General features: G+C 43.5%; 1 protein-coding gene across 1 annotated transcript; it reads left to right on the top strand.

Annotated features, from left to right (window-relative positions):
* The first annotated feature begins 6,457 nt into the window (after positions 1-6,457).
* Positions 6,458-16,644, top strand: paip1 (poly(A) binding protein interacting protein 1). The gene is made up of 11 exons (XM_053870544.1): positions 6,458-6,827; positions 7,622-7,764; positions 8,720-8,935; positions 9,009-9,121; positions 9,191-9,302; positions 11,661-11,786; positions 13,466-13,572; positions 13,741-13,855; positions 13,927-13,981; positions 14,045-14,126; positions 15,809-16,644. The coding sequence occupies exons 1-11, from the start codon at positions 6,656-6,658 to the stop codon at positions 15,894-15,896; spliced, it is 1,329 nt and encodes a 442-aa protein (XP_053726519.1). The 5' UTR covers positions 6,458-6,655; the 3' UTR covers positions 15,897-16,644.
* The last annotated feature ends 176 nt before the right edge of the window (positions 16,645-16,820 follow it).

Here is a 16,820-nt window from a genome sequence, read left to right as displayed (position 1 = left end):
TTGGTCAGCACTGGTTATTTCTTTCTTATCGCAGGTTCTGAAGTTGATCCATGTGGCAGCTATTGAGGGAATGGGCGTCTGACCACAAACAGGAACGACGCCGACCAACCGCAGCAGAGGAGAGCTGAAGCGCTCAAGCACAAAGTGTGTTGTTCAAAATGTTTTCTATCAAAGTTCATCTAACTTCCTATTAAACTACCACATTGGGAAAAAAAATACACTTTTTTTTTCTTGTTTCTGTTTTGGGCCCATCACACTTTCCCTGATGCATCATCTATGATGCTCGTTGGTTGTCTTACACTTCTTCTATATCCAACATTCTGGGTCCAATAACAGTGTTGCCAACTTGGTGACTATCGATTAGCGAGTTCTATTTTGAAAAGGAACAAACAAAAACCTTTTTTTTGGTCCCAGTTTCCATTAAATACCACGTATTTGCTGCGGCTCCTTCACTGAGCTGCCAGACCATCACGAAGCTCTACCAGGCGTCAGTCACACTCCCTGAAGTGCAACTCCGCAGCCAGAGACCGGTGAACACGGCGTCGCTCCATGTCCCAGCAGCAAGCAGCTTGGATATGTGCGATTTAAACAAGACTCGGACTGAAACATGGCATGCACTCAAATCCTCACCCACCCCTGTCCACACCCCCCTAAAACAAAAAAACAGTGAAAAAACAGATTGTTAATCTCAATCAAAATTGGGATCATATGTTGGTGTGACCATGACCCGTTCCTTTCCACACTTCCATTTAAAAATACAAACCATCTTTGATTCCAGTCTAACCAGAAGGTGTCACCAATGGACCAACATCTATAGCAATTACCTTACATTTCCATTGAAATGTTGACCGCACATTTCAATGTTGATGTCACTCTGGCTACCTAGAAGCTTTGCCTTGAATGTGTGTACCCGGGGCTGGACTGGTAAGAGAGAACAATACCCAGTGGGCCGTGGCACATCATTACACCTGTCCCTGGGCTTCCTAAAACCCAACAAGACATTGTAACAACCCATTTGCTGGTAACTTGAGAGTGGAGTGACATGAGAAAATTAACCTGATCTAGAACTGTGCTGAAATCTGAATGCAGTCTGAATGGCGATTCCATTCAACTCTTCACCTCAATTTACCCAAGTACTGGATCTGGTGAACCCCGGTCGACTATGTGCTGCTCTATTGTGACACCATCCTTCAGGAGAGTGGTTGCAGAGATGAGAACCGGAGAGTGACCTGCATCTGACCAAGCACTTCCCCTCATGTTCAGCACACTAATCAATGACAGCTGCCTTGATGGCAGATGAAAAGACTGTAGGGGGAACATTAACGCCACAGGCCTCACGTCCTCTTTTCCTCTCCCTGGGAACATCCAGTCATGAAACACTGGGAGGGTGAACCAACAGAAAGTCTACCATGTTACCCCGGACTGTGGCGTGAAGGTGCAGCGCTGTATTGTCCGGTAATGACAGTTTAAGGAATAACCATGACTGAGGATCACAAGCATGTCAGACATTCCTCCACCGTCTGCCCTGGTTATTGAGCAATGTTCTGTGACGGTCGTGTCTGCGGGCAAAAGAGATCTGCACTTATCAAATATTTTTGTGGAACACAGTGAAAGAGTAGCATTTTTTAAGGCAATAGTAGAATATGAAGGCTGTGCACATCAACTGTGCGAGCACTGTGTTTGACTCCATTGATCCAGGGCTGGGCTGACTCTGGGAGGGCTCTAATTTCCACATTTTCAGTCATATGTTATGTCCGCCGATGGAAAGAGTCCACTGTATCTCAAAACCGTTGTGAGCTGGTTGATTGCCTCACAGCAGGAAGCATGAGCAACATAGATTATGTTTTTCGAAACTGTCCACATGAGAGCTGCGGTGCATTTCAGCTTGTCTGAAACAATGATGTCAATCACAGTAGAAAAAAAACCTTTGAGCACTTGTTGAAATTCCTGGCATGGGCGAGGGATTACCAACAGCACAGATCTTTTATCGAAATGGGTCTCCAGATTTCTGGCACAGGAATTCTTCGTGGCATAATGTGATCCAGCTTTGGGAAACAAGTGGAAAATGGCTGCAGGCCAAACAACTAATGAATCCTTCGTCTGGTGCAGCGCATGTTTGTAGCGAGCAGCTACTGAGGAGAGCGACGGCTGCTCTGGGCCAGAGTTAAGACGGAGATTTGACTCTTTGTAAAGTATGCAGCAATTTACTGACTCAGATGGCGCAATTCAGAAGGCTGTTTGAGAACTGTAAACAACAACAAAGTTTGTTGGTGACCAGTAAACGGAAAAGCAAAACGGTGTTGACGCTCACAATAGAAATATTGTAACATACAGGTATTTTGGTTAATATAAATATATTTTTGTTTGTATCAATACTAAAAAGATGTCCTACAAGTAGTTATTTTAATTATCTTTTCATGTTGTTTTTGTTGTCGTTGCGGCTGCTGCTGTCCAATTTGTAGTTTACTTATATCTTAAGTAAAATACATTTTTATGATGAAAAATTCATTGGGAGGAAGATTAGAAATGAGAACAGCAGAGGGACAGCTCATGTAGAAAAGTGATCAAGATCAAGATCACCTGAGTCTTGAGACCCAGGCAAGCTGACGGCCAGAAGAGCTAGACTAACACCTCGCCGGCTTACGTCAAGTGCTTTGGATGAATCTACTCAGTGGCGGATATTTGTTTCACACACTCCTGGGAGCACTGGGTGTGATCCCAGATGTACTCTGTCAGGTGACAACTGCTCCACAGTCTTACATCATCATCTGCCTGTGGTTGACGGATGTCACGGTCGGTCACTCTCGGAGTTTGAATAACCAATAGCCCTTTCGAGGAGGGCCCTCCACATCTGGAATTTGCGGGAGGGCCGGTTACCCCCAACCTAGGTCTGTCTATGTTGGACTTGCTACAGGAGCGGAGAGACCATCCATCGACAGAACGTCACACGCAGCTTATGCGCTTCAGGTCCGTCTCCGACCTCCCATGTTATATGGGGTGTACAGCATGGTGGCCCACTGTCATCGGGAACGAGTTGCTTTGAACAAGAGAGAAACTCTATTCTCCAAAAGTGGACAGTTTCTAGAGTCCAGCCAGAGGAGTACAGGGCGGTTCCTTGTTCAATTAAGTTCCTTGTTCCAAAGGGATCAGAAAGAGAGAGAGACCCATCCATTGTAACACGTCCGTTCACAATGCTGACAGTCAGGCAGTGTGTCAGCCCAGGAGACAGGATGACGTTGGTGGACCTGACAGGTGTGTATTTTCATGATCCCATTCTCCCGCGTCACAGATGTCATCTGAGATTTGCGGTATGGGACGATCATTTTCAATTCAATCAACTACTGTTCAGGCATTCGTTGGCTCCGAGGTCCTCCTCCAAATTGGTGGACACAGCTTTGGAGCCTCTCAGAAGTCTGTCGGCTCAAGCTGACCTGGACATGGCGTTTTAGGACCCCAGGGGCAGAAATGCATCAGGACTGATTCCAGCGATATGTGCACGTCTTCACAGATGCATCCTTCCTGTGATGGGGAGGCGCCATAGACAAGGACAGCAATAGAAATATGGTCCAATCCAACACCTCATATAAATCTGCTGGAGCTCAAGGCGGTGGAGAAGGTTCGACTTCACTGATGAAACATCATATGATGGTGAGGTCAGACAACTTCACAACAGTGGCATACATCAACCGTCAGTGGGCATGAGGGCCCCCTCCCTGCACAAAGTCACAGCTCCTAATATGACAAGCCACCTGGTGTCACTGAGAGCGTGTCACATTCAAGGTGTGCTAAACCCCCGGACGTCGCAGGTGCACTGATCCAAGCTGGACGTGTGTGTCAAGCTCATCCGGTGCCGGGACATGCTCTCAAGGTTTGGCTGTTGAAAGGTTGAAATTGCTTGGGATTGTCTGATGCAGTTTCAACAGTGCAGAGTGCTCGAGCTCCAGCCACTTACAGGCTTACGCCACTAGGTGTCACGCCTTTGTGAACTGGTGTGAGTCTAAGGGTCTCATGCTGGTTAGTTGTTCACTTTCAGGTGTTCTTTCCATTCTCCAGGTGCTGCTGCACTAAATGTATTTGCGGTTGCCATTTCGATGGGACACCAGGGTCCGGGTCGCTTCCTGCTTGGTGCCTGGCGGATCAGATCGCCTGTCAGGAGTCTGATTCCGACATGAAGTCTACAACTGGTTCTGGGGGGTCTGTGTAATTCCATGTTTGAACCTTTGACAGAGTCCTCTCTGGAGGATTTGACTCTAAAGACAGTGTTGCTTCTGGCCTTGTCTTTGTGAAGCAGGTGAGTGACCTTTGTCAGTCAATCCCAGGTGTACATCATTTGGGTCATCGGGTCCCCTTCACTCCAAACCTGCTTTCAGGCCGAAAGTTATCACATCATCATACTTTTTTCTACTGTTGAGTTCCAAAAGAGGCTGCGCAGCGGAAGACAAAGGTGTTATAGGTAGTGGGTGGTGCCTCAATGTGGATTAACCAATAGCGAAGGTCAGTTAGTGGGGATACGCACGTATTCATAGATCTTTGGTTACATAAGCCAGATATCAGGGTGGACGATGAAGGGGAGGTACCAGGCAGAAGAGGTAGACAACCGAGGGGTTCGTGAATGTGATAAAGGAGGATAAGAAAGGGATGTCTTTGTGTAGTGGTGATGATCAATGTAAGTTAAAGTGACGGGAATTGACCTGCAGTGGCATCTCCTGGCGGGAAATGCAAAAAGATCCCTGTGTTAGTTCATTTTCAATCCACAGCGACTGGGCACCCTCTAGAGGGAGATATGTGGCATTACAAATCATACGCATAGTCGGTATACGACGTGTACGAGTTAATGAACACGCCAACACGATTGAAGTGTCATTTGTAATTTAGTTTATATTTGATTTGAAAATGCTCAAAACATGGTGTGAAAACCCTTCGCGATTTTTCCTCATCATAGGGATTGAGCTCACAGAATGATGATGTCACGACTAGTCAACTAATGGAAATATCAGAGACTTTTTTAGTAGTCAATTCGTCCACTTTGTAGACTGGTCATTGCAGCCCTAGAGGCGAGCATTGTCTCTGAGTATGAGTGTAGTGGATCCAGACAGTGACTGTTAGTGTGTGTGTGTGTGTGTGTGTGTGTGTGTGTGTGTGTGTGTGTGTGTGTGTGTGTGTGTGTGTGTGTGTGTGTGTGTGTGTGTGTGTGTGTGCGCAGTAGCTACTCTTCAGTACAATAAACAGAATGATGTTGAGGTGCACTCGACCCCACTGGGCCCCGAACTAAGTAGGATTCCATATCACCGCCTTTCTGCCATGATGCCGTGTCTCACGACTGACTGTAGTTAACAGTCTGTACTTGTTAAGTTGATTCAGCTGCATGATCCAGGCAGCACCAGTGCAGATCTTGCTCAGGAATGGCAGCAGGCAGGTTTGAGGATGGCCTGGTGTCAAGATGGGCAGCGAAGATGCCACTTCTCTCCAGGAAAAAAGCATCTGGGACTGCTTTTCGGCAGAAGGTTCAAGGTTCTCTGATGAAGCCCCTTTCCAATTGTTTGGTGCATCTGGAAAAAAAAGCTTGTCCTGAGAAGAAAAGGTGAGCGCTACCATCAGACCTGTGTCATGCCAAGCGTAAAGCATCCTGTCAGCATACTTGTGTGGGGTTTCTTCTCACTCAGTCGCCTAAGAACACAGCCATGATAAAGAGTGGAACTAAGACATCCTCCAAGAGCAATTTTGAAGAATGGTTTGGTGATGAACAATGCCTTTCCAACATTATTGAGCACCATATCAGGCAAAAGTGATAAATATGTAACTAGGGGAACAAAACATTCTAAACCAGGTAACTCCCCGACCTTGACAACCCATGGTCAATCCTCAAGAGGCAGGTCGATTAAAAAAAAGAAGTAGATTCAGATGGGCTGTTACTATTTATTTTATTCCTTTATTCTTCCCACAATGGGGTAATTGTTTGTTATTTGTCTGAATCAACACATTTTTGGAACCTAAGACTACACGTAAATCAAGAGTTTTCCCGGAATACTGACGTCTGATGTGGGAAAGAGGTTAGAGAGGCTTCAGACCGGCGCTTCCAGTCTCTGAAAATGGCCTGTTGACATTGAAATCTGACATGTATTGATTAGAATTATTATTGACAGCATTGTTAATGATAATTGTCCAGAAACAAGTCATTCGACTTTGGAAAAAGAGTTAGTTAATAGTAATAATAATAATAACAGTTAGTTATTATGATATAATGTATTACATAAATTGTATAGTGGATGTGTATGTTGGATTATCTGTGGTCTTTTCCGTAAGGTTACGTAATAAAAACAAATACTATTGCGAGTTCTTAAAATGGTTGATATTTTCTCACATCATCTTCACTTTTGCTGCCATCTTGTTGCGCTCCTCCTCCACACCAGCGGGAGGCAGTAGACACAAGACACAAGAGAATCCGACCCGCGATCGTTGTGAGAGGAAGTGTGTGTCAAGGCCGGGAAAGTTGTGTTTACGTGTTGGCCGAGAAAGATAAAGATGGCAGAGACGTCTGGCGTCTTCTAAAAATAAACACCTGCGTTAGAACTGAGCTGACAGTGCTTAAAGAAGTCGAACCGCAGACCCGCGGGCGTTGTCGCCCCTTTGCAGCCACAGCCACACAAACGAGGACATGGGCGACGACTTCAACAGTGCTCCCGGGGCAGTGGGAGCCCGCTACTACCCCGGGGGAGAGCGTCTCGATGAGGCTGTTGGGGAGACCGATGCCAAAATCTTCATCCAAAGACAGCCGCTGAGACAACCCAAGTCTTCCCCTCCGTTAATGGACAATAGCGGAGACTCTGGTGAGAAGCTATAGCAGCTAACACTTCCACATTCGTATCCAGGGACGTCTCCTGCTAACAGAAACCGAAAGCTAACTTTGGTCCTTAAGAACTCTCTCTGTCGTTGTGGAGGCACAACAACAGTGACAGTCACCCAGCAAGCGAATGTCGGTCGATATGTCCTCCTGTTTTTCATTTCACATGGCCGGGTTAAGGTCTAAATAAAAACCCCACTCATGTGTCACAATGTTGGCTGCTGTACCAACTATTGCCAGTACGCTGACCGACTGACTGTCTAAACTTAGCACATCAACTTCAACAGAATTGTATTTAAACTTGCTTGCATAGCATTTGTTAACTTCATTATCGTCAACCGCGCGTCCATTTAATAACGTGTGTGTTTGAGAAGACACGTGTGCTTTTCTATTAGATGTCGGTGCCGTACTAATGCTGGTGGATAATGTACTGTTTGTAAACTGAAGGTGACTTTCAAGTGGCAGGTTCCACTAGCGTAGTCTGTAGTCCAGAGGTGAATGCGCTGCAGCCACGGGCGAGTGCTGCTATGAGATGATGAGTTTCGTTCGTAAGGTGATAGGTGCCCTCCACCTTGTGGAAGGTTCAAACTGTGTTATGTGTAGTGGTTGCTTAATGGCAACGCACTCTGTTGGCCAGCTGCGAAAAAAAACACTAGTTATGTGTGTGTGTGTGTGTGTGTGTGTGTGTGTGTGTGTGTGTGTGTGTGTGTGTGTGTGTGTGTGTGTGTGTGTGTGTGTGTGGATACAGATTTTTTTTTAAGATTTTCTTTCTTGTTTCAGAGAGAAGACAATACTGTCCCATACAAAGTGTGAATGTGTCTTCATCCTTCAACAACAGCAGCAATCTGCCGTCTGTGCTCGTCTCGTCGAACCTTTCAGCCACTGCCCCTGAATTCATCCCTGCCGGATTAAACCAGTTTTATGTGAGGATACCGTTTTAGCACCTGAGGATGTGTGGCAAGAAGCCGAGAAATATTAGTTGTCATCCAAGCACAATGATTTCTCTTAGGGATGTCCCAACACCATTTTTTACTGACAATTCATTCATTATTAAGTACCTGCCAATACAAGTACTTAATAATACAATGACATTAATTTTTATTATTTTAAATTAAAGTAAAACATTTATATTAATCAAAAATTCATCACATGTTCCTTGAACAAGCATGATGCTATTGCCATTATTGTCATTTTGAACATTTCACGTTTAGCCTGGGCAATCTATGCATATGATATAACATGTAAGATCCTGGTACTGCATACTGGTTCACATATATAGTATTCCCTCATTCTGAGACCATATGCAGTAGTTGGAGCACCATAATCTAAGGAAGTAGCTTCACAATATTGTAACCCTGCGTTACCTAAGGTCATCCGACCAAATCAGTGTCTGAAACTGCTGATGTCATTATTGAGCATTTTTCTTAAACACGTTCACGTATCTGAGTAATTTCTCTCGCAGCTGAGCTCAAGCGTTTCAAATGAGGTTTCATGGCCTGATTTTCTGTCATAAGGACACTCAATAATGGAACTGTCGCTGAATACAAGCGGAGCAAGGTCCGCCACATTGACGCCCATTGGGGTGTATATTTGTCAGATGAGAAGGTGCAAGTTTGGCATTAGAGCCTGCAACCACCCTCATTTGTGAGAGATAGAGACTTAAGAGAGTAGCCCCGTAAAAACATGCAATGCACTGAATAATCCGCAGAATATAGTGAGACAACACTGTCGTAGGTATTGGGTGCTGTCGTGAGTGAGTACTTCACAAGTACGAATACAGCAAAGTAGGCCAGTATTGGAGCGAGTACCGATACTAGTATCATATCTGGAAATGCCTAATTTATCTTGTTCCGCTCTAAGATGATGTATCTGTTTTAGACGGAGGACCAGATTTATTACGAGAACTACGAGAACTATGAGGACAGCTACAGTGAGTTCCCCACATTGGCTGATATGGTCACAAACTTAATGTACCAGCTCAGCTCTTCACCGGGTACTTTCGACATGGACGTGGAGTACATGGCTGAAACACTCAACTCTTTGGTCACTGAAGAGGCGTCGCTGACGGAGTTGGTGGAGCTGATCTACACACAGGTTTCAAACTACCTAGATTAACAATGACAAGTGTGACTGTGCTGCTGACTTATGAGTTCTATGTTCCTATCAGTCCACAGCGCTTCCAAACTTTGCCTACACAGGGGCTCGGCTCTGCAACTATTTGTCCCACCACCTTACCTTCAGTTGTCCTGCGGGAACCTTCCGGCAACTTCTCCTGCAGAGGTAAGCTTCTTGTGGCAGGAAATCAAGCCGATCATTGATACTCAATTTGATTGTGTATTTAAACATCAGATGTCGATTGGATTATGAACGTCGGCACAGTGCTGTACAAGGAGAACCAGAGACTCAGAAGAAGTTTCACTCTTTCGTGCTGTTTTTAGGGGAACTCTACCTTCACCTTGAGGTAAATGATTGTCTTTGAATATCAGGGTTTACCAGAACATGCTCCTGCTCCTGAACCTATCATGATCCTCCTGTGTCACACCTGTCCTCTTCCTGTCCTTAGTCGCCACATCCATGACCATCATTCATCATCATCATCCTCGTGTTCCACCAGTATTGTCCAGTCCACTTGTACAAACCATCAGACCTGCCAAACTTTGTCTCAAAGCTCCTCCGCATGTGCTTCACAGGTGTATGCTCATGTCTAGTTAGTATAATTTACAGCCTATATATTTTCATACTTTGGAACATGTTGCACAGAAAGTAAGATTTCTGACATGAATGTGAAGTCTTCAGAGAATAGCAAACTTGAGAGTTTGATGGTATGTATCTAGAAAAGAAGTTTGGGCCACCGTCGGCTTTAACATATCGCAAAAAAACACATGTAATTAAAATTGGGGTTGAATTACTTTTTCGCTTCAGAGGGGGACTGCATGATGTAAAAAAAAATCTGATATTGTGATTTATTTTTCTTTACAGTGTATATATCGACATTAACACAAACAAACGAAAATGTTCTCACCAGTTTGCTTGAGTACTGATATTTAGAAAGAATTAGGGATTGTCGCAAGTGGATCTCAAACAAATTAGTAAAGTACATAGAAAATAATGGAAATTGTTAATGCCTGCAAAGTACGAAGTCGGATTTGTGCCTGTGCCCCGCAGCAACAGGCTCCGCTGCTCGATGCACTGAATAAACATACATTAGAACACCTTGATAAGCATGACACACCATGCAACCGTGTCAGCAGCAGTAAGCACAGAGCTTCCAACTTATATGGACACTTTGACGGCGCAGTGGGTCAATGTGTTTAGTCTTATGTAGCTTTACCCATTGATCGACTCACAGGGAAAAAAGAATCAGGATTGTTTTGTTTAGTCCAAATTGCCCCTAGTTCATGTTATTTATGTGATTTGATTGGTCTTAAGACAGTGTCTGACATGAATAACTGTAGCCTGGTTGCATGACATTTTTCGAGTTGAGAAATCTGACATGTATTGATTAGAATTATTATTGACAGTGACCTCGGGTTGTGGCAATATCAGTGAGGCACGGTCGTGACTGCACAGTCTCAGTCCTTTGGTCGACATCTTCTTTTTTGAAATCCACAATAGTCCAATAATTCTAATTATTGACCCTTCTCACCCTGGACATGGACTGTTTGTTCCTCTTCCCTCTGGCAGGAGGCTACGGTCCATCCAGACCAGAACCTCCACAGGAACAGCTTCTTCCCCTCTGCCGTCAGTCTGTTGAATTCGTGAACAGCCTTGTTGTTATTTTATTTTATTTTATTTTATTTTATTTTATTTTATTTATTTATTTATTTATTTATTTATTTATTATTATTTATTTACTTTTTGACTGCACGTTATTCCAAAACACTTTCCTAGTTAGTGGGCTCCCCACTGACCATGGCAATAAATTTGATTCTGATTCTAATTTGATTCTGATTCTCTTTTGGGGACTTTTAGGTGCTCAGTCCCGAGATAAATGCATTAGATTCAAAAGTCTGATGTGAACGAAAGCAAGTCGGGTTTTGGCCGCTGACCGCAGACTCACGCCTGGAGAGTTGTACCTCATCTGGTGAGGCTCTCCGCAGCGGGTGAGCTTTTCAGGCGGCTCGACACTCGATGACAGAAACTATATGTACGCCGCTGCTAGGGAACAGGAGCGCAACACAGCGGTCTGGGACTCGCTATGTGTGCAGGTGTTGGATAACTCACCTGTTTTGGATAACTCACCTGGGTGATGATGACCTCCTTGAGATGTGCTTCGTCATGACTCACAAACCAGCTATTTTGTGCACAGTGCCGCCATCTAGTTTATAAATCTGGGAAAAAAAATAAGCACCTTGGTGAGTGGCAACCTGTAGCAGCAGCGCTGTCATTTGAATATTTTTTGGCTGCTTATTTCAGTTTTTATTTATTTCTTTTTTTTTCAAGCCACAGTTTTTGTGTTTCAGTGTGTGTTACGAACATGACCTGCCTTAACAATATTTGTCATCTTTAAGTTGAATGCTTTTCCTCTGGCGACAAGCCCAGGAGATTTAGACTGAGCGTTAATGTCAGTTGATAGTACTTGCTGTGGTGTGGCATCTACGTTGCGCTGCTTAATAATGGAAAAAGTCATACTGATTAAATCCAGCTTCGAAAACGTATTTATTGCCGACACACGTTGATACGAATTACTTATATTTGTATTCTCATCTCTTACATGCGTTATTCATTTCATCTGTTTTATAGTCAGTTCACTGTATTGGTTTTACAATGCCCATGGCCTTCATTTGTGACTGTGTTAATGTTTGGTCTTGGTTTGTAGGTGAAGAGTCAAAAAGGACCTCCGAATCGAGCCGCAGTTCTTCTCAGTGGTTTGAAGGATCTGCTGGACGTTCTTCTGTCCAATCCTACTGACACAAACCTCATCTGTGCAGTAAAAGTGCTCAAGGTAGTGATGGGTAAATGATACCTTAGTGCAATGTTCCCTCTATTTTTTCATGTGTCTGAGCAAACACACAAGCACTCTGAGTTGTCCTTTGGATCACTGTGAGCGATCGCTTGATGTCGGCTGTGGTGACTGCTGAAATAGTGTGTAGTATAATATTAATGGGAATGTAACAATTTGCATAATTCCCATTAAGGTATGGAAAATATGTGAAATTTAAAAATAAAAAAGGTAGAAGTAAAAGCCTTTCGATTGTCTTTGAACTGTAACTGTATAACTGTAAATATTTGAACATACATAAACTGAGTAATAATGTCATATATTCAAAATATATATCTAGAATCTCTGAATACAATAAGTAAACTAACTTTTGCAATTATGAAGGTGCTGGATGTCAAAGACGTTTAAACCAACTTTTACCAATATTTATTGTGAGACTTAATAATGTCCACATGAGGCCACCGTATTCTATGACGGCTGCTCATGGAACGGTGAGTCTGTGTGGATCAGGCTAAAACGAACAAGGCATAGGCTTCTTTCACAGGCTACACTTTCACTTAATTTCTCCACCTGAAAAGCGTGTGGTCTCTGAAACCTGCACTGCAACAATCCTCTCTCTGGTTCATCCCTCTCCTCAGTGGCACTCCACTGCATGTATCATCCCTCCCTCCCAATTGGCTCAGTGTATACGCACATTTTGACCTACCGCTGAAATTGTTTATGGAATTTGTATAAATTAGTATGAATTTGTTACACTGTGTGCAACTTAGTGACTCAATTACAACTGGGGACGAGGGCCTTCATGACTTTATAACAAAGAAATTCATAGAGAAATTTAGGTGTATGGCAATTAATAGTGAATATATTGTATGTGCATTTCCGGCTGACAACAGATATGAAGGCTTAAACATAATAGATAGTATTAGTAATTACATTTGTATGGGCACTCTCATTCCACATGTGTCATAAAAAGGGATGTCCTCACACCAATACCAGTGTTGGTACTTGCTGCAGTACTGGCCTATTTTGCTGCACACATACTCTTCAAATACTGAAAACAGCACCTGGTCGATACTGTAATAAATCTACTCCTCAATGTGTGGCATGGTGGCAGACCTCCGTGCACAATTCAGAGACAGTTCTGTGATTTACAGAGCTCCGCACCACCGAGAATCGTTCAGACAGGAAGTCCACCGGGGAAAGTCACAAGAAAACACTTTGTGTCTTATTAGTTACTTGTATCGGTACTGCTCCAGATCGGCAAGTACTCAATTGTTGGTACTAGGACTCGATCGACAAAAAAGTGGTATCTGGCCCTATGTGTCATTAGACTTGTCACTAGCTCAGTGTTCTCATCGCTCTTATCAATTTTCAAAGGTGGGTGTCATTTCATTGATTTAGAATGTTTGACCCCAGCGCAACTCTGATCAAATCTAGAATAATTAATAAGATTTCATTCATACATTTGTAGTTAACTGTGCCTGTTGATTAATACTTCCAGAAAACAAACAACTGGAGCTGCAAATCAGAACTTGGGTTGCATTTTTTTAAGTGAACCATGGATTCACCATTCCTGATCTGCTTACAGCATTTACAGGTTTCTGTAATGTAGTCTTGATGCAAGCTGTCAAAGTTTGTCGTGTGTGGCAAGGATTCAGTCCTGACCATTTCTCCATCTGAAGCTGACAGGTTCTGTCCTGGAGGACGACTGGAGAGAGAAGGGAGAAGCTCACATGGACGGCCTGATCCAGAGAATAAAGACACTCCTTCTGGATGCCGACTGCAGCAGGTTTGTACACTCGCTTGATATATTCCCTGGGATGTATTGGCATATTTGTATTATATTGTAGTCACTTGTACTCACCTGTTTCAAACCAAAAATGGAGACTACATAACAAACCTCAGGAAGTGCCCAGCACATGATGTCCAGTTTATTGGTTTCCTGATATCTCATCAGGGACGTGAAACAAATGCTTCTGAAAGTTGTGGAGTTGAGATCCAGTAACTGGGGCCGTGTCAGCTCCTCTGCAGCCAGCAAAGCGACGCCAGACAATGACCCAAATTACTTCATGGTGAGTTCGCCCGTTTGATCGATCCTGTTTGAAATGTTTTATGTTTGACGTCCATCTTCGTGGCCCTCTAGAACGAACCCACATTCTATACTGAGGACGGCACTCCATTTACTGCAGCTGATCCAGGTGATGAGTGACGAGTAAATGAACAGTCGAACCTTATTGTGAACGAATGTGTGGTGTGTCCAGAATATGCCGAGAAGTATCAGGAACTCCTGGACAGACAAGGGTACTTTGACGAGACCCCATCTGAAAATGGAGCTGGATCATTGTAAGTACTTAGTACAGTAGCCTCGTCAACACATGACTGGTACTGATGGTATAAAAACGATGTCAAAACTCTACAGTAACAATGCAATGAGTGACGATCTTCATGCAGGAAGTAAACCCATTAAACACACCACTGATGGAAGAACCCGCAGATTATAGCATGTTTTTAAAAAAAAAAAAATAACCAGCATAGACATGACAGAAGGTAGACAGACACCAGTGGATCCTTGTATGTCAACAGTGTTTACAACACACGTATGGTCAGAATTTCTACCCACATTGATGTTGACGTTCAGTCATGACACCACATGCAAAAGTAACGCTGGATAGTGCAACTTCACTTCACTTAGATACTGGTTCCTGAACATTGTTTTTTTTCCACTAGAGATATGTTGTAGTGTCAATATTTTGTCCTTGTAGATTTGCTAAATACATGTTTTACTCAAGTGAATGACATTGAATATTTTGAAAGTTCGTGTCAAATGTCAGATGTAATCTTCATGTACAGTATGTGAAGTAATCTGACTCGAGCTTGATGGTAAACACTAGTGAAAGTGAAACTACACGTCTGAAGGCGCTGCGCATTAAAGAACTTGAAGTTCGGCACCAAGCCCGAGATGGATGGTTCCAACATTGACGCTCACCTGTCTATGAAAAAATGGAAGCTACACAAACTCACCAACAGCCCTTTTGGTTAGCAAACTCATGGAGCAATGCACAATGTCTGGGACACAACAACTAAAGACACTCCAGTATCTTTTGTTGTCACAAGGAGAAAGACAAAACCACTGAGTTGGTACCCCATGCCTCTAACACAGGCCTGGCCAACCCGCGGCTGATGAGCCGCGTGTGGCTCTTCCCCCAGTTTCTCGCGGTTCTTCACCAAATGAGCCGCAGAACTAGCTGGAATTTTGGTGAAGTTGCTATTGAGATGGTTGTTTATAGAGGAATTAGGACGCAATGTGAGATATGAGTCGCCAATGTGAGTTGCAGTCCGAAGACCGATCCACGATCAACACAATTTACATTACATTGTTCCACGTTTCACTTTGTCATTCCCTAAACTAAATGTATGGCATGTGTTTCACCTATCATTCATTGTTGATCGTCGTGAAGTCTGTTTAATTCAGTGGAGTGATGATGAGACTCTCCAGTCTGCAGCGTCGCTCACACACACAGACCGGGGGCGACGTTATTGGTGGCATGAGCCACGTAAGAAAATACATAAGTAAAATAAATGGCGCACACATTTCTATCTACACGGCTTGATATTTCCAGGATGATCATGGTAAAAGGTTTGAATTAGAAGAATACATGCGCAAGAGACACGCGCTGGACGCAAACCAGCAACCTTGTGACACACAGGGATATGCATTAACCACTATACTGCTGCTAAGACATGTGACTAGATGTTCAGGCGAGCCTTACTGCCTTACATATTTGTAGGATGTGGCTCTTTTCAGCAACACAGTGAAACAGTGTGGCTCTTAGCCTCTGACTGGTTGGCCACCCCTGCTCTAACACAACAGATTTACCGGTTGTACTTGCTGTCAGCTATGGTTAAGTGACTAAGGTTTGGGCCGAATTCAAAGAATGTGTAAAGTCAGCAGTGTGTGGTGTGTGCTTTTGTATCTTCCTCATATTTCATGTATCACCTCAGATACTTGCGCGTGCTGCTTTCAGGTACGATGTGGAGGATGACATGGATCCAGAGATCGAAGAAGCTTTTGAGAGCTTTTGTTTAGAAGCAGAGCGGAAACGAAAGCAATGATTACCAGAGTCCAACAGAAGAGGAGCTCTGTGATTCCCAAATGACCTCTGATCTGTTCCTAGTTGCACAAATGACACTTTTTGGTTGAGTAGGGTTTAAATAAAGTAGCTCGTCTGTAGTCAGAGTGTTTCTTTAGTTGGGGGAGGCTTTTTTTAGGTTCATTTTTAACCTTCTGCGTAGAACGGAACTTAAACATTTGCTGTGAATGTTTCTGCTGTGATGTTTCTGTGCTTAACAAGAGGGCAAACTGTTCTGCAATATCCACCTGAGATTCTTCTTTTTACAGTTTATATACAGTGCAAGAGGTTTATTTCAGGTATTCAGCTTCTGACTGGAGGACTGTTTCTGTAACTCAGAGCCGTGAATAGGAAGTTGTTTTATAGCTTGTACATATGACACATAATTCTTTGCCTGCAATAAATGCTTTATTACATGGAAAAAATCTCTCTTTTGCTTATTGAATGTTTGTTTTTGAATGGTTGTTTGTCTATACGTGTGTTGGCCCTGTGATGAACTGGCGACTTTTCCAGGGTGTGCCTTGCCTATTGGCCATTGATGCTGAGATTGGCACAGCTACCACCGCGACCCTCCTCTTGATTGCCATAGATGATGTATGTTGGTATGTATGTATTACCACTATTGTTTTGCATGTGTCTTTGTTTCTACAGTCACCATTTTGATGTTTCTGCAAGGTTTGTCCTCATGTTATGATGCTGCCTACAAGCAAAAAATCCTCAATGAGGGAGGAGTAAAGGCAATTCAGTCGAGTCTAAAACATGATTGTTGGATATCTTATTGCGCCTTAAAAAGCATAGCATTTCTCTAAATTGCGCCTGATGTGGCAAATAAAAGTTTCAATGAGTTGATTTAATTTTGATGCTTCTGGCTTCTTTGAAACGATGCTAGCGACGTACATCAAGATGG

Source organism: Synchiropus splendidus, chromosome 7, assembly GCF_027744825.2.
Source record: "Synchiropus splendidus isolate RoL2022-P1 chromosome 7, RoL_Sspl_1.0, whole genome shotgun sequence".
NCBI classification, from domain to species: Eukaryota; Metazoa; Chordata; class Actinopteri; order Syngnathiformes; family Callionymidae; genus Synchiropus; species Synchiropus splendidus.
Note: the sequence above shows the minus strand (reverse complement) of the source record. Positions and strands in the feature narration are given on the sequence as shown.

Excerpts from the sequence above, each read along its gene's own strand:
- paip1 (XM_053870544.1), top strand. The coding sequence starts at position 6,656 with ATGGGCGACGACTTCAACAGTGCTCCCGGGGCAGTGGGAGCCCGCTAC. Across the intron at positions 8,936-9,008 it reads TGGAGCTGATCTACACACAG|TCCACAGCGCTTCCAAACTT; the intron begins GTTTCAAACTAC and ends TGTTCCTATCAG. Across the intron at positions 13,856-13,926 it reads ATGACCCAAATTACTTCATG|AACGAACCCACATTCTATAC; the intron begins GTGAGTTCGCCC and ends GTGGCCCTCTAG.